The 23,968-nt window shown below is 35.0% G+C and overlaps 1 protein-coding gene across 5 annotated transcripts in view; it reads right to left on the bottom strand.

Moving 5' to 3' along the window:
- Nucleotides 1–814: 814 nt before the first annotated feature.
- Nucleotides 815–23,968, bottom strand: part of SNX14 (sorting nexin 14) — a 72,013-nt gene continuing 48,859 nt past the window's right edge. For all 5 annotated transcript variants that reach the window (XM_077750365.1, XM_077750367.1, XM_077750366.1 and 2 more), the window contains 12 exons: nucleotides 19,439–19,640; nucleotides 17,309–17,392; nucleotides 14,532–14,632; nucleotides 11,247–11,358; nucleotides 8,487–8,527; nucleotides 8,223–8,342; nucleotides 5,538–5,661; nucleotides 5,101–5,265; nucleotides 4,861–4,956; nucleotides 2,491–2,582; nucleotides 1,619–1,675; nucleotides 815–1,037 (listed from right to left, as the gene is read on the bottom strand). In XM_077750365.1, the coding sequence (XP_077606491.1) occupies nucleotides 999–1,037; nucleotides 1,619–1,675; nucleotides 2,491–2,582; nucleotides 4,861–4,956; nucleotides 5,101–5,265; nucleotides 5,538–5,661; nucleotides 8,223–8,342; nucleotides 8,487–8,527; nucleotides 11,247–11,358; nucleotides 14,532–14,632; nucleotides 17,309–17,392; nucleotides 19,439–19,640 (1,233 nt within the window). In that variant the 3' untranslated portion in view covers nucleotides 815–998. The remainder of the gene's footprint in view (nucleotides 1,038–1,618; nucleotides 1,676–2,490; nucleotides 2,583–4,860; nucleotides 4,957–5,100; nucleotides 5,266–5,537; nucleotides 5,662–8,222; nucleotides 8,343–8,486; nucleotides 8,528–11,246; nucleotides 11,359–14,531; nucleotides 14,633–17,308; nucleotides 17,393–19,438; nucleotides 19,641–23,968) is intronic.

Raw genomic sequence — 23,968 nt, 5'->3', positions numbered from 1 at the left:
CCATCAGAAATATGTTTGTAGTCAGCTTTCACACTTAAAAAGGGCTATAACCTGACAATCCAGCAAGAGTAAGGAAAAGTGCTTTGTTTCTTATGAAAAACTCATAAAGGATGTCTTCTTTATAAACATGTAGTTAACTGTGTAGAAAATAGGGGTAATAAAGAAAAATCTACTAAAATATATTAACTCTAAATAAGAAAGTGAATCAGATCTTACTCCTATTTCTCCACACTAAACATAATTATTTTCAAAGTGATATGATACAAAGATTATTGGTCTTATCTGTTTGCCCTATCTCTTTAAAAATTGGCAGTAGCAGGGGTACCTGGGTGGCTCAGTCGGTTAAGCATCCAATTCTTGATTTTAGCTCAAATCGTGATCTCACGTTTCTTGAGGTCAGGCTCCTCACTGTCTGTCAGCTTGGGATTCTCTCCTCTCCTTCCCACCCCGCCCCCCGTCCCACTCACACTCACATGCTCTCACTCTCTCCAAATAAATAAATAAAACATTTTTAAAAATGGCAACAGAGGGACGCCTGGGTGGCTCAGTTGGTTAGGTGTCCGACTTCGGCTCAGGTCATGATCTTGCAGTTTGTGGGTTCAAACCCCGCATCATGTTCTGTGCTGGCAGCTCAGAGCCTGGAGCCTGTTTTAGATTCTGTGTCTCCTTCTCTCTCTGCCCCTCCCCCACTCATGCTCTGTATCTTTGTGTCTCAAAAATAAATAAATTACCAAAAAAAAATGGCAACAGCAAATGACATATGTTCTAATAAAATTTGGATAACAGGTATAAAATGAAAGACTATGAAACCCAATCACTTTTAATCATTATTAAGTTTGTGTTAGTCTTTATTAAAACAAAAAAATCAAAAATTCAGACACTGGATTACATGATATATACAAGAATATACAAAAGTAAAAGAAAAAAGTACATATATACTACACTAGCACAGCAGAAATTTGTTATCTATCTGGTCATTCTATCTCAAATCCAAATATTTACATCCAGGACGTCACAGAGGTAACTTCTTTTTGTACCTAAAGTGAAAATAAATCTATTTAATAAAGACAATAAAACAAGGTTCGTTTGTGAAGTGCCTAATAACAATTCCAGTGTATTAAAATTCTAACCTAAGACATATATATTACATATATATTCTCTCTATATATACAATATTCAATACAATTATAATATTGCTATCCTCCAATTCCAATTCATTTGTACTCTTGGGTTCACATAAGCTCAACCGCCTCAAAAACACTCAAGTCTGACTCATACAACATTCAGTGTTACAGACAGAGGACAGCCTAAAGAGCTTGGCCCACTCTAGTGCCAGGATTTAAACTCACACCTTCCTCTGGAAAGACTACAGGGTATAACATTCCTATCTGCTTGTAATTAGGAAGCAGGGAAGTCAAAACACAGGCTATTCCTTCCTCTCCTGTCCACCCAAAAGTAACTCTATTTGAAAAAAGAAAATATAGAGAGTCATTTGCTAACGTTTTCATTTTTAAAAGGATCATAGTCACAAGGGTTCCCTTAATGTTTGTGTCCCTAATTAAAATAAATGTCAGCATACTATCAAAAACAAAGAATAAAACTGCTGCTTTTCAGTTACCTTATTGAGCTCTGGAAATAGTTCTTGTATCACAATGTCCAATAAAACGTAAGTCAGCTAAAGCACCAAAAAAAAAAATTTTTAAGGCATTAGACAAAAAAACCATAAAAATGATAAGCACAAAATTCAGGACTGTAGTTACATCTAAATGAGAAGGCAGGGAGCAGAACTCAAATACTCATGTGTTCACATGTGGACACTTTATTATTATGCTGCATATTCATTTCATCTTAACTATTTTATATGTAACAAAAATTTTGAAGAAAGATCCAGAATACAAAATTTTACATTAGGATCTCAACAAAATATGTACATAGTGCACCACATATGTAGTGTTAACTGTGGTTATTCTAACGTAATCTGAATGATGGAATTCTTAGTTTTTAAATGTTTACTTTATTTCATTAATTTTGTATAAGTTCAAAATTCTCTATAATGAATCTATGTTTATTTTAAGTTAAAACTACTCATGTTATAAAGAAAAAAAATTACTCAACTACAGAAAACAAACTGATGGTTACCACAGGGCAGGGGGAAATGGGTACAATAGGTGAAGGGGGTAAGCGTACACTCATCCTGTTGAGCACTGAGTAATGTATAGAATGGTTAAATCACCAAATTATATACTTGAAACTAATATGACACTATATGTTAACTATATACTGAAATTAAAATAGAAAACTTAATAGAAGTACTAAAAAGTGGTCAGCAAAAAAGAGTAACAAAGACAAAACATTTTTTTTTCTATCTGAATGTTTGAAGTACAACGACTTGATAGTGTCATTTCACAATTAATAATATACCAGACATCCTACTGTGTGTCATTCACAAAACCTAGCCAACACTAATCAACCTGGTTTAATGATTTTTACCTGTTTATTGAGAACTGGCTGTTGTAAACCATCAAACAGAAGTCTGATGCTTTCATACTTGGCTTCTTCACCAATACACTTAACTATCAGATCTAAATGAGAAAGCCGAATGTGAAACATTTCATATTATAAAGTGACTCATCATTTAGTGGACCATAAAGCAAAATCTTCACTCTGTTTCCCAGATATTACACAAAAACTGTAAATCAGCATTTCCTAAACCAGTATTCTTGCAAGAGGCTCCTGGAAAAAACACTCCTATGGTCAAATTAAGAAACTCAGAATTATACATCCTCCTTTTGGAGACTCACAATGCACTAAGTATACAGCAAGCACTGAGGAATGTTGCAGTAAAAAAATGTATATTCTTTATATTGTTATTCTATTTACATTATTAAGTGATAAAAGACAGTTGGAAACTAATACATATCGTTATTCCATTCAGATAAAACAAATAAAATAAAATCCCAGAATTATGTATATATTTGATACATGTATATAGAAATGCACAGAAAAATATTTGTGAGGATTAACACCAAACTGAGTATGTGGCTACTTCTGCACACTGGGGAGAAGATGGCTTCTACTTTTTACTATATATATTTTCATAATGTTTGAATATCTTAGTATCAGGAAAAAAGTTCATTTTTTAATATAGACTTTCCTCAATGAATATGACCACTTTATTTTGTACTTTTTGCATAATTATTATTAACCATCTTATAGAACAATCTTTTGGGAAAATGTTTAAAGACTAATTTAAGATCTAAAAAGTTCTTATTTATGTTTGACTGCACAGATATCATGTATCACTTCTATTACCAAAGAGTCAGTCCTTACTAAAAATCTCAGCTGAACATTTTCCCCAAAGCAGGAAAATAAAATTAAGTAAACCAAGTGCTCAAATATGTGTCCTTTCTCCTCCAATCATAATAAAACTCTTAACGATGTTCTTGAAAAGTTCTCACCTTATGTTTGCTTCTAGGAGATAAATCTAACCTTAAACAGCAAAGGCCAAATTCAATTTATAACAAGCATAGTAGATCCTTGATATTTTCAAGATATGTAGTCCAATATGGATCTTTATGAGTCTGCTAATTCACCAATACTACACAAAATTTCCCAATTATTATGTGTGAAGCATAATGGACAAAAATAAGTGATCCTTTCAGATCCTTCAGGAGTTCCTGAGTAAGACTGAAGGGTAGAGGACAACAGAAAGACACACTAAGTTTCTCACTAAATTATTCCTTCCCAAACAGAAGTCTTGAAGTAGAGGTGATTCAAGTTCATGCCTCAGCAAAATAAGAAATTATTACATTCAGTGATTTTCCATGTTGTCCCTGAATATCAAAACTAAGACTGTTACAAGCAGGACACTAGGGTCACTATTACAAAACAGGTAAGAAATTATTTCATTTACCTACAGAAAACTTACCCCAGAAGAGCTTTTATTCACTTTTATATTCAGACCAAGGATTTAACTTAACTGTCTTCTCACAGAGCAACAGGACTATTCTGTGACTAATTTTTCAATGATGAGAATTCTCTAAGGTACAGTCCATAGGCTTCTTCAGTTCCTACTCTATATTTTCTCTCTGGGCATTATTATCCACTACACATAACTCCCATGTGTCTATCCTGTACTATTCATTTCTCCAATTTCAAAGCCTGGGTATCTCACTACTTACAAGATATGTCCTCCTGAATAATGTATAGGCACTTCACACTCAAAATATTCTAAACCAAGTATCCTCTGCTTTGACCCCCTGACATTTTTTCCTTGTATTTCCCATCTCTGTAAGAGGTTACTAGTATTCCTTTACCTTGTGGTCCAAGCTTACCCGCTTTACAGGAGAAATGATCATTCTCCTCTGAGACACTCTGTGACTAGAACATGCCTTCTCTTATCACATGTATGTTTTCCCTGTATGTCTGTCTTCCTACTAGGCTGAACTACTCAAGTACACATTTTACATCCCTTGCACTCTGCATAGTGCCTGACATGTGGAATGTGCTCAGTAAATTTGGAATGAATGAATTCTGATCTTTTACTTATAAACACGAGTGCAGCTCTTATCGTAGAGTGGACAGCAGGATTCCAACTGTCCCACTGACAGATCACTTTCATCAGTCTGATTATAAGCTGTGGTTGAAAAAGCCTGGCTATTGCATGAGTAGAACAAGCCTGTCTTAAATTCCATAGTGTTTATATCATAAAAACCAAATTTTATTTAACTAATGAATTTTACTTTGTCCTTAATAACTAATACTAAAATGAAAACTCAAAATAAAAATTAGCCTCAGTAATTACTATACATCGTAATCTCAAAGAGTGCTAATCTATATTTAACTACTTAGATATTACACCTGGAATGTAATTCATCATTTCTTCAAAAGTCTGTTTTGCTCGTTTTTGCTTATCTTGGAGAGAACGAGGTTCAGTGTTTTCACAGAATATAGCATCTGAAAAGAAACAAAAAAATATTGCTGGAATTTTCACCTATTATACACAAAGTACTTCTTCATAGCAGAAATATCAATAAGCCAATGAAAAACAAGACATAACAGTACACAAGACCTGAAACAAACACATGAGAAAATACAAACCTCTGAGAAGTGTTATAAGTGAGACCAATCGGTGCTCCTGAAATAGCTGTTGTAGTTTACAATGAAGATAGTAGTCAGTATACATTTCCAGGGTATTTTTAAACAGAATTCGAGTTCCCATTAAGAGATGATGAAGCCAGTCAGGAACTTGGAAAACCACTCGTCCTGAGAAGAATCATATAGAATATTTTGTTAAGATAAACAGGTATTTCAAACATTCTCTAATAGGAAAACACACAAATGGTAATATGTTATTTGTAAACACTAGTAACTTTAATGTTTTCAAGACTATTTGTATCAAATTCTTATTAAAAAAATATCTTCAATTTAAAAAGAAGTTACAATGGGGTAATTGTGAAGAGCATTAATTTCTATCACAGAAAATATAGGATATGTGAATGAAAAGTAGGTTTCAATAGTAACCGGATAGAACTTACCTACGTACATCAGGTAATCATAGACTCCTTCTACAGTCATCATCTCCATAAAATAATTCTGATTTTGCTTTCTTTCTGTATTCTCAGCACGGTTTGCATTATTCTTAAACAGATCACTGAAAAGCTGAAGTAAAAATTGAAATAATAAAGAGTCACATAGTTTATTATGCCTGCTAATAATAATCACTAAGGCTAAAGTGACAACAGAGCACAGGTATTTAAACCTTTTTTAATCCAAACTGAGTATTAGCTAGGTTAAACTCTGCCTCCAAAATTCCACATTTATACCCAAAATTGAATTAAAAATACATATTCTCCCCAAGGTAGTACACAAAAGTCTGCATTCATTTAAGACAAAACAGATAATTCATTACCCACAGGAAGAACTCCTTTGTTTTTTTAATACCAAAAGGAGCAAATGAATATATAAACATGTATAAATATATTAATGACAGCTAATTTTAAAACATGACTTAAAGATTATAATTCACTAGTTAATTAAAGGGTGTTTAGAGGTGAACATTGAGCTTTAACCAAAGTTTATTTGGAGAGTAACAGTCACAGTCTGGAAATGTCTAATCAATGTGAAAAAAAATGTAAAAAATTACTTATAGTAAAAATGATGAAATGCAACTAAATCTCAGTCCTACTTACCAACATATGCAAAAAAAGTCTATTATTGATAATAATAATAAAACAGCAGAAATAAAGGAACTAAAAGTATGCTAGAAAAGATCAACAAAGCCAAAAGATTAGAAGGACAAAATCTTTGGCAAGAATGACCAAAAAAATAAAAAAGAAAATGACATAAATAATGTAAAAAAATAAAAGGAGATATAACTACAGATGTCAGAAAAAATAAGGACTTTACTGACAACTTCAGGCCAAAATTTTTTCAAGTTTAGATAGAATAAAAAATGTGTTGAAAAATATAACCGATCAAAACCGACTCATGAAGCAAATCTGAAGAATACTATAATCAAAGAAATTCTTTTTAATGTTTATTTATTTTTGAGAGAAAGCATGAGCAGGGAAGGTGCAGGGAGAGAGGGGACAGAAGATCTAAAGTAGGCTCCGCTCTGACTCCAAGCTGACAGTAAAAAGCTCAATGCAGGGCTCAAACACATGAACCATAAGATCATGACCTGAGCCAAAGCTGGACACTCAACTGACTGAGCTGAGCCACCCAGGTACGCAGAAATTAAGTTGGTTTAAAAAAAAAAAAAAAACTTTCCTATAAACAAAACTTGAGGCTTAGAGGACTTTCACAACCAATCCTATGAATTATTTAAAGAACTAATAATTCCAATTATAATTTTACCAGCAAATAGAAAAAGGTTATATAATTTCGATACCAAAACCTGACAAGGACTGGGACACCTGGGGGACTCATCTGGCTAAGTTTCTGACTCTTGATTTCAGCTCAGGTCATAATTTCATGGTTTGTGAGTTCGAGTACTACATTGGGCTCTGTGCTGACAACGTGGAACCTGCTTGATATCCTCTCTCTCTCCATCTCTCTCTGCTGTTCCCCTGCCTGTGCTCTCTCTCTCTCTCAAAATAAATAAATAATTTTTTAAAAAAATTGACAAGGATAGAAGGAGAAAGAAAAATTACTGTAAAATTTGGTTTGCAAGCATAATTCATTCCAATATAGGCCAACTCCACCCATAAAGATGGATCCAAACATCCTTAACCTTATAAAGAATATCTATGAAAAAAGCTACACTATATAGTATTTAATGGTGAAATACTGAAATCATTCCTTTTGTACAACAGGTCCTAGCCATGAATGAAACAAAACCATCATTTGCAGATAGTGTGTAAATCTAAAAAAATTAATAGATACATTACTAAAATTAATACTAGTCTAGCAAAGTTACTGAATTTTAAAAATCAATACACAAAAATTAATTGTATATATCAAAAGAAGGCGATAAAGTAAAGAAAATATTAAAGCTACCCTTGAGAATAATAACAAAAAAGTGAGTTTTGGGGGTAAAAGGGAAGGCTGTCATTTGAGCTCACATAGCTCTTCATGCTGAGCACTATTCTGGCACTAAACGGAGCTTCCTGTGGACAGGAAATATATCTTTATATTCCAGTACCAAGTGGTCAACAGTAGGTACAGGTTAAAATACTTGCTTAATGAATGGATTAAGTATTATAAAAGCCATTAAGATTAGATAAAATAAACATGAAATCCACATAACTATATTATATCAATTTATTTCGTGAGTATTGGAAGTTGGTGATTTACAACCTAAGAAAACCAGCTTAAAAAATCCCCCAAAGGGTGCCTGGGTGGCTCAGTTGGTTAAGCATCAGACTTCAGCTGCATCAGGCTCTACATTGATGGTGTGGAGCCTGCTTGGGATTCTCTCTCTCCCTCACATTGTACCTTCCCCACTCTTTTTCTCCCTTTCTCAAAATAAATAATAAACTAAAAAAAAAAAAAAAAAATCCCAATACAGAAATGTTAGAAATTTGCAAATACAATTATCTAAAATAAATTTATGTGTTAAAGCAAAGATGCAAGCAACTACATAAAATACACAAGTGATTTCCATATAAAGGAAAGTCCCATTCATTTCATTAGCACATATTTCTCCCTACAATGGAAAGCCATTTCAAGCAGGGTAACTTCAAACCTCATGACTCTGTCAAGCAATAAATATGCAGTACCTTCTTGTTGTTTTCTGAAGTAGGGCTGAGAATGGTCAGTTCTGGTTTACTTGGTTTAGGCTTTGGAGATTCACAAGAATTAATGAAATTCATGATGAAAGGTTCCAAATGCTGGCCTTTCTGTTGTGATATAGAAATCATGGTATGAAAATAAAAAAATCAAGATTATGATTTTTAATAATCATATAATGTGTTAAAATTCACTGATATTTAAATATATTTATAACTATCATGTTACAGAATATACGTAAATCAGTTATTCACCTCTTTCATTAGTTTTCCAGGAACAGACTTTATAATTTTCCCTGCAATTAAAAGTAAAATATTAATTTTATGAAAGCATAATATACCTCATAACTGCTCACATGAATACTTTACTAGGTAATTTTATCTTTTTCACTAGATAATTTTAAATACTCAATAGCCAAGTAAAAAAAAATAACAGGAAAACTATTTATAACTTACCATTTCACACTCAACAGAAATTTACAATAAATATGGTATTTTCTTTTTTCTTTTTTTTTAATGTTTACTAATTTTGAGAGAGAGAGAGCACGCGTATGCGTGCGAATGTGTGCACACAAATGGGGCAGGGGCAGAGAAAGAAGCGGACAGAGGATCTGAAGTGGGCTCTGTGAGATCAGCAGGGAGCCCAATGCAGGGCTCAAACTCAGGAACCACTGGGGAACTGTGAGATCACGGCCTGAGCCCAAGTGAGGCTTAACCGACCAAGCCACCCAGGTGTCTCCTAAATATGGTATTCTTAACTATTTATAGATACAATATTTAGGATTTCTCTACTTTTGTGTATATTTGAAATTTTCCATAAAAAATGTTTTCAAAAGATTTTAAACAATGATGAATATATAAAGATATCTAAAAGTATGAAAAAGTCAAAAAAATTTTAAGAATTGCTACAACATTTAAATTGATTATTTAAATAGCTTATATTCTGAATTTTTGGTTAAGAATACATATTCTAATCCTGTTTGCCAAAATTCCTTCTTGATCTTATCTCCAAATTCCCTTATTTTAAACACTTTGAGATTTTCTCAAACATTAGAAATGCCTGTAAAAAGCAGTTAAAATTGATAAATGCTACTTAAATTTATTTCAATTCAATTTAGAAAAAAAGTAGACTTACGGCAATAGCAAGACACATATTAATAAGAAATTAAAATGGAGGTTTGTTGGGGGCACCTGGGTGACTCAGTCGGTTGAGCGTCTGACTTTGGATCACGTCATAATCTCACGGTTTGTGAGTTCAAGTCCTACCTTGGGCTCACTATTAGTGCAGAGCCCGCTTCAGATCCTCTGTCCCCTCACCCCTACCCCCTCTGCCCCTTTCCTGCTTGTGTTTTCCCTCTCAAAAGTAAACATTTTAAAAATATAAATAGATAAAATAAAATGGAGATATTTTATGACATGAAAACCACCTAAACCTCTCCCATCAGACTATTTCTCCTTTGCTACCCCCACTAACTACTCCTCCCTCCTTAGAATTCCCAAAGTTTCTTAAATAACAAGCTTAATCCTGTTTGTATCATGCTCTTCCTGAGTCAAATTATTTGCTCAATCTGACTTCATATCTTCAATCTGACTCAAATCTCTACTGCTTGCCTGTCTCCTGGCCTCTCCTGCCTTACAAAATTTCTCTCACTGGATTCTATAAACTCAAGTTCAGAACTGCTCTTAATTTATTCCTTAACTCAGCAAATAACAGCATCCATCCAAATGTTTAAATAGAAAAGCTGGATCATATCTTTGATCATTTCTTCTCCTTTAGTTAATCCTAGCTGGCAACCAAGTCTACCCAATTCTATCTCCTAAACATCATATATAACCAAATATAAAATGTCCTCCCATTTTCCCCTGATAAGAGAACCTCCAAGCACAAATACCTTGTATTTTGGCTCTAACTCAATATATTCATTTGAAGAGATACAGATGAAAGCCAAATGCCCACTTGTAACATTTAATTCATTTGTTTAGTTCTGTACATACTTAAAATTATATTATATAAAATGTATTTAGAAATACTGCTTTACTCCATTATTATCTCTTTTTTTTTAATATTTATTTATTTATTTTGAGAGAGAGAACTGAGAAGGGGCAAGGAGAGAGAGGGAGAGAGAGATTTCCAAGGAGACCCTGCACTGTCAGCATAGGGCCTGATGTGGAGCTGGAACTCACGAACCATGAGATCATGACCTGAACCAAGATCAAGTCAGACGCTTAATCAACTGAACCACCCAGGTGCCCCTACCTCAATTATTATCTTTAATTCACACTTTTCCTGCTTATATTACTGTGGTCTATACTAAACTTTATGTAAAAGAAACCATGCTGTATATATTCTGTGTCTTGCTTGTCATTCATGTTTTTAAGATTAACAATGTTGCAAATAGCTACATAATATTCATTTTATGAATCCACCACAATTTATGTCTGCTCTATTGGTGATGAACATTTGTATTATTTCCAGTTTTAGAGAATGGTTATAAAAAATGATGCCCCGAACATTCTTCAATATGAATACAAGATTCTCTAGAGTATATATCTCAGACAGGAACTCTGGGTCATTCAGTTTTCNNNGTCATTTAATTTTCATACCAAACTGTTTTCCCAATTAGTTTCCAATTTGGAAATTAGTTTCCAAACAATGTATACTAAGTCTGTTAGAATTTGATACACAGTTTTCACTATATAAACTACTCTTTCTTCATTAATCTGAAAATGCTAATTATTTTCAATTTACCCACTTTTAAAAGATTTTTAAGTAAATTTATTTATTTTGAGAAATAGAAAGAGCATGTACACCTATGGAGAAAGGACAGACAGAGAGTGAGAAAGAGACAATCCCAAGCAGGCTTCACACTGCCAACATGGAGCCTGATGCGGGGCTCAAATTCATGAACCATGAGATCATGACCTGAGCCAAAATCATGAGTCAGACAGGAGGAGACAGCCACTCAAGGGCCTCTCAGTTTATCCTCTTATACATGACTCTCTAAACTGACTTACCAAGATTTACATCTGGTAGAATCTTATCAAGAAACTGTGTTTCCCCACCATTGGGGGAGAGAAAATCTGCCAGAAGTTGACTATTACTCAGTTCTGGATGCTGCAGAAGTTTCTTGAATGAAAAAAGAAAAAATAAAGGGAAAAAGAGGCTTAATAACCAGAAGGGTGATCAAAACTATATTAAAATGATAAAAAACAATTATAAATCCTCAAAAGCTATTTTATCTTCAGAAAAACAAAACTACATTTGTAGAAAGAATGTATCACACAGCGATAAGACTTCAGCCTCTATAGTCAGACATGAAAGGATTTGAATTCTGGCTCTCTTCCATTTACCAACAAGGTATCCCTAGAAAAGTTCCTAAATTACTTAAGAGTCAGTTTCCTCAACTGTAAAATGAAGATAATTCTACTACTTACTTTATAGCGTTATTATATAAAGCATTTAGCAGAGTACCTGATAACACAGGAAAGAAGATTAAACATTAGCTAATATTGTGTCTCAGTTTCTCAACTATAAAACAAGTACTACAATATATTATAACTTTCTTGATAATTAAAAGAAGTTGGCACAAGCGTTTTGCAGAAAACTAAATGTGGAAACGTGACCTAACTTGGAAAATTTGTTGTCTGTTCTTCTTGCAACACTATTTTCTTACAAGATAAACTGACTTTTTAAAGCCAAGATTAACCCAGTCTTACCTAATATTGTTTTGTAACTTGAAATAGTTGCAAAACTTTATGAGCAGAAATCTGTATAAATGAAATACTAGTAACAGCAACCTTTAGCTCCATATCACCAGAAAACACTCTTCTAGAATGCGGTATTCCAGCTCTTAGAAAGATTTAGTCCATTCAAATAATGGGTTAATGATATCAACAAAGGCAAAGGTTAACACTCCTATATGCTGCGTTCAAATATCCTTGCAGTAGTTAATAATTATTTCATATTTCAATTTTCACACCACCAAAAAATTATATAATGAATATTTTCTGGGCTGAAGTATTCAACAGTTCAAATGCAAGAAATAAAACATAAATATTCCTTTTGACTGTTGAATATTTTTTTAACTTAAAATATTTATTTTGGGCAAGGAGGCATCCAAATTTAACTGAATTAACACTTTATAAAATCTAAAAAATTCCATGGCCAAATAAAGTAAAGATTTTTTAAAGGATCTTTTTAAATTTTTTTATAATGTTTTATTTATTTTTGAGAGAGGGAGAGAGACAGCGTGAGCAGGGGAGGGTCAGAGAGAGAGAGGGAGATACAGAATCTGAAGCAGGCTCCAAGCTCTGTGCTGTCAGCAGAGAGCCCGACGCAGGGATTGAACCCACGAACCATGAGATCATGACCTGAGCCGAAGTCAGACGCTTTACCAACTGAGCCACCCAGGCACCCTAAGAAAAGATTTGGCATCGGGATGGCTCAGTTGCTTATACGTCTGACTTTGACTCAGGTCATGATCTCACTGCTCATGAGTTCAAGCCCACATCAGGCTCTCTGCTGTCAGCACAGAGCCTGTTTGGGATCCTCTGTCTCCCTCTCTCCCTGATACTCCCCCACATTTTCTCTCTCAAAAATAAGCATTAAAAAAAAATTTTTTTTTTTAACAAACCCAAAAAGTATCAACTCTTTGGTCTCAGGCACTTGATTAAAGAAAGATGATCATTAATTTTACATTAGTCTCAAGTAAGCATCTTTTTTTTGAGAGAGAGAGCGAGCAAGCGAGCGAGCACACACGAGTGAGCATGCACAAGCAAGAGAGGGATGGAGGGAGAAGAAGAGAGAATCCCAAGCAGGCTCTGGCTGTCAGTGCAGGGTCTGATGCAAGGCTCAATCTCACGACCATAAGATCATGACCTGAGCCAAAACCAAGAGTTGGATGCTTAATGACTGAGCCACTCCTGGTGCCCCTCAAGTAAGTAACTTTTAAGTTGACTGCATCAACAATGGAAACAATATACCAATTACACTGTTTATATAACACCATGTGTGCACAATAAAAAATAAAATAAAATTCGGGCCCTGGGTAGCTCAGGGGGCACCTGGGTGGCTCAGTTGGTTAAGCGTCTGACTTCAGCTCAGGATAATCTTGCAGTTCGTGAGTTCAAGCCCCACGTCAGGCTCTGGGCTGACAGTTCAGAACCCCAACCCTGCTTCAGATTCTGTCTCCCTCTCTCTCTCTCTCTCTGCCCCTCCCCTGCTCGCTTGCACTCTCTCTCTCTCAAAAATAAACAAACATTAAAAAATAAAATAAAATTCAATTCCAAGTGATGAATGGTAGTAGAGAATCAGGAGATCCCAAGAAATTAGAAAAATACCTACAAATTGCAAAAGAAAAAATTGAGGAATAAAAGAGGAGGGACAATTCTCAAGTTCAGAAGTGCTAAACATAAAATCAAACAAAACTCAAGACATAAGGAGCACTTGGTTGGCTCAGTTAAAAGAACATGCAACTCTTGATCTTAGGGTTGTGAGTTCAAGCCCCACGTTATAGGTAGAGATCACTTTAAAAAATAATGAAATTTTTTAAAAAAGACAAAAATAACAAAAACTACCCAGTATTCTTAGACTGCATTTCATCTTTTACACCACAAGTTTTTCTTTCTTCTTTAACTTCCTACACCAAAATTTTAAACTAAACCCGTAAAACTTTTCTTCTTCTAAGAAATATCTGGTATTTCATAGATTATCAGTTTTTTTAAAAAAGTACTCTCATGACAATAATTCATTTCCACATGGAAAAAAATCTTAAAATATAATTTTAGGGGCACCTGGGTAGCTCCACTGGTTAAGCATCCGACTTTGGCTCAGGTCATGATCTCATGGTTCATGAGTTCGAGCCCTGTGTTGGGCTCTGTGCTGACAGTTCAGTGTCTGTGTCTCCCTCTCTTTCTGACCCTGTCCCCCATCTCAAAAATAAATAGTAAAACATAAAAAATAAAAAAAGAATTTTAGAGGCTCCTGGGTGGCTCAGTTGGTTAAGTGTCTGACTCTTGATTTCAGCTCAGGTCATGATCTCACGGTTCATGGGTTGGAGTCTCGGCATCAGGCTCTGTACTGGCAGTGTTGTCTGCTTGGGACCCTGTGTCTCTCTCTCTGCCCCTCCCCCGCTTGCGCTCTGTCTTTCTCTCTCAAAAATAAATAAACTTAAAAAAAAAAATTTTAGAAGTCCACATTGACAGGAGTTTGTAAAGCAAAATATATATATACACACACACATATATACAAGAGAAAAAAAGATTAGAGAATGCTATGATTAGCAATGGTTACTAGTATACCTGTAGATATTCCTGAAATTCTTCTCTCTTTGACTTTAAGAATTCATAATTTTTGGGGCCAATAATCCTCTTGGAAGGAAGCTGGGCATCAGGAAATGTGCCTGAAATTAATATATATATATATAAGTTATATTATGTTCTTCTGCTATCTTAAAAACCTAACTTATAATTTGCTATGGCAAAATCAGATTCACAATGCTCTCTTACAGAGATGTGGCATTATCTTTTAATTAATCTTGAGAAAATCCATGAGCTTTAAGTCAGAAGTCCAGACCAAAGTACCTGAATATACAGATATCCATAATATCACCAACTCTTCATTGACACAGACTTATTTAAGCCTTCTATACAGGAAAAAAGCTTCAAAAACTTATCATGAGATTATTTTGAAGTTGGTGGATTCTATTAAACAAAATCTTACAGAAATACCTACTCTCTCATTGGGAAAAAAGGTAGCATTTTGCCTTGCCAATACTATACAAACTTAAAAACAAAACTGAAAAACCATGGACATGTTTTCTCAAATAGGGCTGACTGGAAATTTAAATACCAAAAAAGAAAAATATTGTTGGGACCCAACTTAGGTTGACCCAGGACTTTAAACTGTAGAATAAATGATCTTCTCTCAAGTCTAAACCCAAAGGAAAATTTCTCAGAGAAAGAACAAGACAAGAATGACATTGCACAAGACTGGCAGAAACCAAGAAAGACCTTTTATTCTATTTGTTTGTTTATTTATTGAGAGAGTGAGCCAGCAAGCAGGAGAGGGGGCACAGGAAGAGAGAGAAAAGAATCCTAAGCGTGTGGAGCCCAATGCAGAGTCAACCCCACGATCCTGGGATCATGAACTGAGCCAAAATCAAGAGTCAGATGCTCAGCCGACTGAACCACTTAGGTGCTCCAAGAGAAAACCATTTAAAGACAAGTACAAATTCAAAATCTAAGCAAAAAGTTTGGAGTGGGACCTTGTATTTTTTACTTTCCTTTACTCTCTTTATTATGGGCTTTGCTCTTAGTAAAGAAGGGTAAAAATGGTTCCTGTCCTCAAAATGAGAACCAACCTGAATTTGGATCAGGAATAAGCCACGAAGCTGGTCTAAAAGAAAAGGATTCAGAATATACAAATCTACATACAAAATGACTAGAAATACATTATAACTACATCCCTGATATTAACTAAAATAAATAGATAAGAGAGACTGAGAGGTGAAGAGAAGAACTAAAAAAAGGAAAGTGCTACTACGTATTTATCCAAGGGATACAGGTGTGTTGTTTTGAAAGGACATAGGCACCCCAGTGTTTATAGCAGCACTATCAACAACAGCCAAAGTATGGAAAGAGCCCAAATGTCCATCGATGGATGAATGGATGAAGATGCTGTGATATACATATACAATGGCGTATTACTCTGCAATCAAAATGAATGAAATCTTGCGATTTGCAACTACGTGGATGGAACTAGAGGGTACTATGCTAAGTGAAATTAGTCAGAGAAAGACAAATATCATATGAGTTCACTCTTACGAGGACTTTAAGATACAAAACAGATGAGCATACAGAAAGGGAAGTAAAAATAATATAAAAACAGGGAGGGGGACAAAACTTAAGAGACTCTTAAATATGGAGAACAGAGATTTACTGGAGAGGGTTGTTGGAGGGGGGATGGGCTAAATGGGGAAGGAGCATTAAGGAATCTACTCCTGAAATCATTGTTGCACTCTATGCTAACTAGCTTGGATATATATTAAAAAAAATAAATTAAAAAAATAGAAAGGAAACCTAAGTTTTCTCAGGGCCCTTTGATTTGGGGAGGGAAGGAACGTGCTCCCCTTTTTTGATTGATCTATCTTTAAAAGAAATACTATACTATAAGTTTTGTTTTCATATCTAAATCTAAGAGCTAAATCAAAACATTTGCCATGATGCAGAGCAAACATATTTATCAAGAAAGATGGTAGTAAAATAATAGAACAACTCTGAAATGTCTGGTTTAAATTTTCTGCCACATGGAAATAAATAAAAATTAAACTGGAGAGACAATCTTTTCTACAATATAATAAAAGAATAACTATCTTCTCTCTTTTTTTTTTTTAGTTTTTTTTTTAACATTTATTTATTTTTGAGAGACAGAGAGACAGAGCGTGAGCAGGGGAGGGCAGAGAGAGAGAGAGAGACACAGAATCTGAAGCAGGCTCTAGGCTCTGAGCCAGCTGTCAGCACAGAGTCTGATGCAAGGCTCAAACCCACAAACCACGAGATCATGAACTGAGCCGAAGTTGGACACTTAACCGAATGAACCACCCAGGCGCCCCAAGAATAACTCTTTTCAATTTTAATATTATTGAGGCACCTGGGTGGCTCAGTCAGTTAAGTTTCTGACTTCAGCTCAGGTCATGCTCTCACAGTTCGTGAGTTCTAGCCCCATGTTGGACTCTGTGCTGACAGCTCAGAGTCTGGAGCCTGCTTCCAATTCTATCTCCCTCTCTTTTTCCCTGCCCCTCCCCTGCTCGTGTTCTGTCTCTATCTCTCAAAAATAAGTAAATATTTTAAAAAATATTAATAAATAAATAAACAAGTATTGTAAAAACTTTAAAAATATTTGTAAGCCAGAAATAAGATAAAAACAGTACATTCCTATATTAAGAGCAGTGTACACAAGTGTTAACTGTTACACTTCCTTGTATAATTACTTAAAATTAAAAAAAAATCTAGTTCAACAGCTTATTCAAGAAAACTAATAATAAAATGTAATGTTTTATACAAAAAGGACAACATACCATGAAACTCTGTTAGTTTCGATTCAAGTACATAGAATTCAAGGTATCTTCTATAGACAGACCAATGTTCAGGCTCATGCCCAACTGTAAATTGAATGGATACACAATAAGTAATAAATAATTTTATAAATTACCATTAGAAAGTATTCTAGTCTTAATAATTTATTATTTCTTAACATCACATTTTTATCCCATATTTTAATTTTAAATTTCTTAAGGGACTGATAAGCTTTACCTATTTATGAAGTTATCCAAAACACCTTTTTCTAGAACAGAATCATAGAGCTGACAGAATTTTCAAACAATTATGCAGTTATGATGTTTCAATGTCACAGAAATAAATTATGTATTTCATAAAATCTTGTAATCAATTTTGGATCCCTCAAATATTTACCAATTACCCTGATCTAATACACTATAGAACAGCACTATCAAAGAGAACTATCTGCAATTCTGAAAATGTTTTCTATTACCTGCATTAATATAGTAGATACTAGCTACATGTAGCTATTGATCACTTGAAATGTGGCTATTGTAACTAAAATTTTAATATAATTTAATTTTAACTGGTACATGTGGCTAGTGGCTACCAAACTGAATAGCACAAAGTAATGGTTTACAGAATAATTTGGGTCAGACTACCTATTCCAATTCCAGTTTCCCCATTTACTAAGGGAACTGGAACAAATAACCTCACTGTGCATTAAGTTGGTGACAATAAAAATAATTGGGGACACTGGGGTGGCTCAATCAGTATAGCATCTGACTCTTGATTTTGGCTTAAGTCGTGATCCCAGGGTTGCGGGATCAAGCTCCATGTCGGGCTCAGCACTGAGTATGGAACATGTCTAGGATTCTCTCTCTCCCTCTCTCTCTGCCCCTCCCCCAAATCTTTCTCACTCTCTTTTTCTCAGTCTCTCTATCTCTCTGTCTCTCTCTCTCTCACTGTCTCTCTAGAACAAATAAATAGGGGCACCTGGGTGGCTCAACTGGCTAAATGCAGCTCAGGTCATGATCCTGTGGTTTGTGGGTTTGAGCCCCATGCTGGGCTCTGTGCTGACAGCTCAGAGCCTGGAGCCTGCTTCGGATTCTCTGTCTCCCTCTCTCTCTGTCCCTCCCCTGCTTATGCTTTCTCTCTCTCTCTCTCTCAAAAATAAATAAACCTTAAAATAATTTTTTAAAAAAGAATAAATATTTTTAAATTAAAAAAAAACAAATATGGGGAATTATTAGCACTGACCTTCATGTTGTAACATATCATCAGTCCTCTCTCAAAACCATTTCCTAACACTGCCATTTTCTTTCCTTCTTTCACCACAGTTCCCTCTTCCTGAACTCAACTTTATCTTTCTGTTCATCATTCCCAAAATGTGCACAAATTTGATGTGGTTTTGCTTACACTGAATGCCCTACTTCTTGGTCAAAACCCAGGGTGGTGACTGTTTTGTCACCATGGGTCCACCACACCTATATCTATTAGTCCTATTTATACCTATATCTACACCTTTATCTTTATACCTATATTTATTAGTCCACACCTGAAACAACCAAAAGAAAAAAGATAGGAAAACATGATGAAAACTTCTCATACTGTGTTTTATCACATTTTTATAAACTCTAATTAGCTCATAACAATGGAGGAGGAGAAATGCTGTCTTAATGAAATTGGTATAATACCTGATATAGTGCTATATGTGTTACTAATCGTCAATTAAGTATAATGGCTAATGGGCTAATGATGGCAGCAAAACCATTATGAGAATATTACACAAAATGCCTTGAATTGTGAGGTGTCTCACAAGCGTCTACTCAATATGCAGTTCGAACAAACTAATTAAGTGGTACTAGAGATAACCTAGAAAAGCCTAAGTTTTCATTCAATTTTCTGTTCAGACACTTATCTTTTGAATGTTTGTTTACAGATGCAGGTCTCGAAACTCATGAACCATGAGAACATGACCTGAGCCAAAGTCAGATGTTCAACCGACTAAGCCAACCAGGCACCCCCACACACTTATTTTATGGATATGCAGTCATACTCAATAGTTAGAAATGGCAAAATGTTTATCATTCCTGATAAATACAGACTAATTGGCACCTTTTAAGAAAGGTATTCAGAGAACTTCGTACCTGCTCCTCTATCATTTCTTTCAACATCAATACAAAACACAGGTATTCTCTCCTTTTTCTCCTTCCTTTCAGAGGAAGGGTCTTCAAAGAAGTCTACATATGGAATGCTAATTTTCCATGCAGCAAGGTTTCGGGGAGTATTAGGTGTGCTCACAGCCTCCACTGGAGAATCATCTTCCATTACAACAATACCTTCTTCAATCTGGAAAAAAAAAATCATCAGAAAAAAATTGACTATTTCCAGGTCCTTTAGACCTACAGCATACAACACACAACTATAAAGAATGTGTCCATATAAATTCCATAACTTTCTAATACTTCTGAAATTAAGTGATGCCAAATTTTCTATTAAAAATATATTGATAAAAAATTAAAACAAGTTACTAGCATCAACTCCAAGTTTTGTCATATCACCTATATGTGCAAATTCCATAGAAAAAAGAAAATAGGCACTTCAGAGTTTAAAGATATTGGAAATACACAAGCATAAAAAATATTTAGCTTTGGTAATAATAAGAAAAAATTAATGTACTGATATTTTTTTCTTTTCACAATATGTATTTAGAAAGAGCCATAAAACAGTTTCAACTAAGTACAGATGGTCACTGACTTACGATACTTCAACTTATGATTTTTCAAACTTACCACGATGCAAAAGCAATATGCCTTCAGTAGAAACTATACTTTGAATTTTTAAAAAGAAAATTTTAAGTATATTTATTTAATTTGAGAGCGAGAAAGAGAGCACAAGTGGGGGAGGAAGAGGAACAGAGAGAGAAAGAGAATGACTGAGTCCCAAGCAGGCCCTGAGCTATCAGCATGGGGCATGATGTGGGGCTTGAACTGATGAACGGTGAGATCATGATCTGAGCCAAAATCAAGAGTTGGATGAGCCACCAGGCACCCCAATATACTTTCAATTTTTATCTTTTCCCAAGGTAACAGTGTGCAATATTATATTCTCTTGTGATGCTGGGCAGTGGCAGTCACATCTCCCAGTCAGCCACTCAATCACAAAGATAAACAATCAATACACTATACAACTATTGTTTTTTACTTTCAGTACAGTACTCAATAAATTACATGAGATAGTCAACACCTTACTATACAATGGGCCTTGAGTTAGATGATTTTGCCCAACTGTAGTTGGCAAATATAAGTGTTCTGAGCTTGCTTAAAATAGGTTATTTTCAACTTATAATGGGTTTATCAGAAAATAATCCCATTGTTAAATTTTTTTAATGTTTTATTTATTTTTGAGAGAGAGATAGAGACAGTATGAGCAGGGAAAGCTCAGAGAGAGAAAGGGAGACACAGAATCTGAAGCAGGCTCCAGGCTCTGAGCCAGCTGTCAGCACAGAGACTGACGCGGGGCTCAAACCCACAAACCGTGAGATCATGAACTGAGCCGAAGTCGGATGCTTAACCAACTGAGCCACCCAGGTGCCCCTGTAATCCCATTGTAAACTGACGAAGATCTTTAATTCCATTTCTCAGAATGTAGTCTAATGAAAACATTCATTCCAAGTCAATTTTTTTAAAACTGTGGAAAGGTACAAGTATAAATATATTCACTGCAGCCTACTGAGTAATATAAAAAAGTTTAAATGGCCTGAAAGGGATCCACCTCCATAGAATTAAGGTTCTTTTTTCATCTCCTGGCTTCTAAAATTTTAATAATATAAATGTTTAAAATAACACTTTAAAATACTACTTGAAGAACAACTATTTTTAAAAAGAAATTTTAAACATGTTCTAGAAATATATATACAGAAAGAAGGAAACACTGTCTCAACTTCATTAAATTAGAAGAAAACAAAACCTCTAGGAGCGCCTGGGTGCCTCAGTAGGTTAAACATCTGACTCTTGATTTCAGCTCAAGTCATGATCCCACAGTTTGTGAGTTCAAGCACCACATCATGGAGCCTACTTGGGATTCTTTCTCTCCCTCTTTGCCCTTCCCCCACTCATGCTCACTCACTCTCTCTCAAATAAACATTTAAAAAATTGAAGAAAAAAAAAAGGGAAGAAGAAGAGAACCTCTGAACTGGCACATTAAAACACCTGGTCACCTAGACATCTCATATTCATGTTAAAGAAAGCCAAATATTACAGATAAAACACATCCATCTTGAATATACTTTTTTAAAGCAATGAGTCCAAGACTCCTCATACTTAACAAGAATTCTGAAAAGTCTATTCAGAGCAAACCAATAGTGGAGAGAGATTTCTTTCCAGAATTTTAGCACCCTAAACTTTACTCTCAATTCTACTTTCTTCCCACACTTGGCAGTCACCTTCCTTTTTTTTTTTTTGTAAGTTTTATTTATGTTTTCAATGTTTATTTATTTTTGAGGGGGGAGAGGAGCAGAGACAGGGAGACAGAGGATCCAAAACAGGCTCTACACTGACAGCAGAGACATGAACCATGAACCATGAACCATGACATCATGACTCTAACCAAAGTAGGATGATTAACTGCTGAGCCACTCAGGTGCCCCAGTTTTATTTATTTTGACAAAGAGTGAGAATCCCAAGCAGGCTCTGCACTGTTAGGGCAGAGCTTGATGCCAGGCTTGAACTTATGAACCATGAGATCTTGACCTGAGCCAAAGTCAGATGCTTAACCAAATGAGCCAACCAGGTGCCCCAGCCACTTCTCTTCTAAGTGAATTCTTCTCCTCTCCCACAAAGTCCCTTGGCAATTATTCTTTTCTGTTCTTATTCTAAAATGGCCTTCCAAAATCCCTAATATGACTATTGGTGATCTTAGGAGGATTTCTTGATACTCTATCGAAAACAAAATCATCAATTCCTTAAAATAAAAAAAAAAAAGGAAAGAAAAAGAAACCATAAAAACAGACAATATGTGTTGGTTTTTGTCTTTTTTGGGACAAGGCTATCTCCTTACACACCTGAAACAAAAACAGAAGAATTTGAGGGAAATGCCCACATCATCATTTGGAATCTAAGGTACAGGGTAGCATTTTCCATGGCTTTACAACTGTATTTTTGTTAACGGATTCGTTTTCTGAGATATCAGAACAGTAAATCAATAATAAAATGACAGATAATTTGTTTAACAAGTTGACTAAATGCCAAAAAATAGACATTCTTGGGGTACTTGGCTAGCCCAGTTGGCAAAGCATGCAACTCTTGATCTCAGGGTCATGAGTTCAAGACCCACACTGGGCACAGAGATCACTTTTAAAAAACATTTACAGGGGCGCCTGGGTGGCTCAGTCAGTTAAGTGTCCAACTTCGGCTCAGGTCATGATCTCACGCTTCATGGGTTTGAGCCCCGCATCAGGCTCTATGCTGAACGTTTGCTCAGAGCCTGGAGCCTTCTTCAGGTTCTGTGTCTCCTTCTCTCTCTGCCCTTCGTCCTCTCACACTCTCTGTTTCACAAAAATAAATAAATGTTAAAAAAAATGTATATATATATACACACACATATTCTTGGGATGCCTGGGTGGGTCAGTCAGTTAAGCATCCGACTTTGGCTCAGGTCATGATCTCATGGTTCACGAGTTCAATCCCCACACTGGGCTCTGTGCTGACAGTGCAGAGCCTGGAGCCTGCTTTGGATTCTGTGTCTCCCTCTCTCTCTGCCCCTCTCCCACTCACGCTGTCTGTCTCTCTCAAAACTAAATAAAAACATCTAAAATTTAAAAATTAATTTAAAAATTTTTTAAAAGTAGATATTCTTAAATAAGTTCCCCAAAATAAATCTAAAAAGAAAATGAGAGAACAAAATTCTTAGCAACATAAAAATATCAATGAAACAAAGGACGTTTTAAAATGTATTACTGTTACTGCCACAATTTAAATGATGTTTTTATGAAAAAAGGTTAATGAATAATCTCTAGATTATTCAGAGAACAATTAATCTATTTAGAGAAATATTTATTTCTTTAAAAATTTTTTTTTTTATGTTTTATTTATTTCTGAGAGAGAGAGAAACAGCGTGAGCAGGGGAGGGTCAGAGAGAGAGGGAGATACAGAATCTGAAACAGGCTCTAGGCTCTGAGCTAGCTGTCAGCACAGAGCCCGATATGGGGCTCGAACCCACGAACCGTGAGATCTTGACCTGAGCCAAAGTCGGACGCTTAACCAACTGAACCACCCAGGCACCCTGTGAAATATTTATTTCTTGAAAGAATTTTGATGTTATGTGATATTATTTGAAAGTAAGGAATATTGTAAACCAAAATCTTATGGAAAGGTAAACAAGGTACTTTTTTATTTCCAAAAAGATCTTCCCTCTACAAAGAGAAGAGAGAATAAGGGCAGCAGATGATAAAAGACAAAAAGATGTCCCTCTATTTCCATGAGAAATATTAACATTCTCACTATTGTATTTTCCTATATGGAAATAACTACCAACGTACCATTGGACATATTACATTCTAGAACTTTATTTGCAAATCAGTTCTGAACTTGGACAGATATATACATTTTCATATACACTCAATCTTATGCAATGGACTTTGGTTCCCAAACTAGCATATATATGCCTATCTCATAATT

Source organism: Crocuta crocuta, unplaced genomic scaffold (genome assembly GCF_008692635.1).
Source record: "Crocuta crocuta isolate KB4526 unplaced genomic scaffold, BGI_CrCroc_1.0 scaffold9, whole genome shotgun sequence".
In the NCBI taxonomy this organism is placed as follows: domain Eukaryota; kingdom Metazoa; phylum Chordata; class Mammalia; order Carnivora; family Hyaenidae; genus Crocuta; species Crocuta crocuta.
The sequence above is the reverse complement of the archived record's forward strand: the minus strand, read 5'-3'. Positions and strand labels throughout refer to the sequence as shown.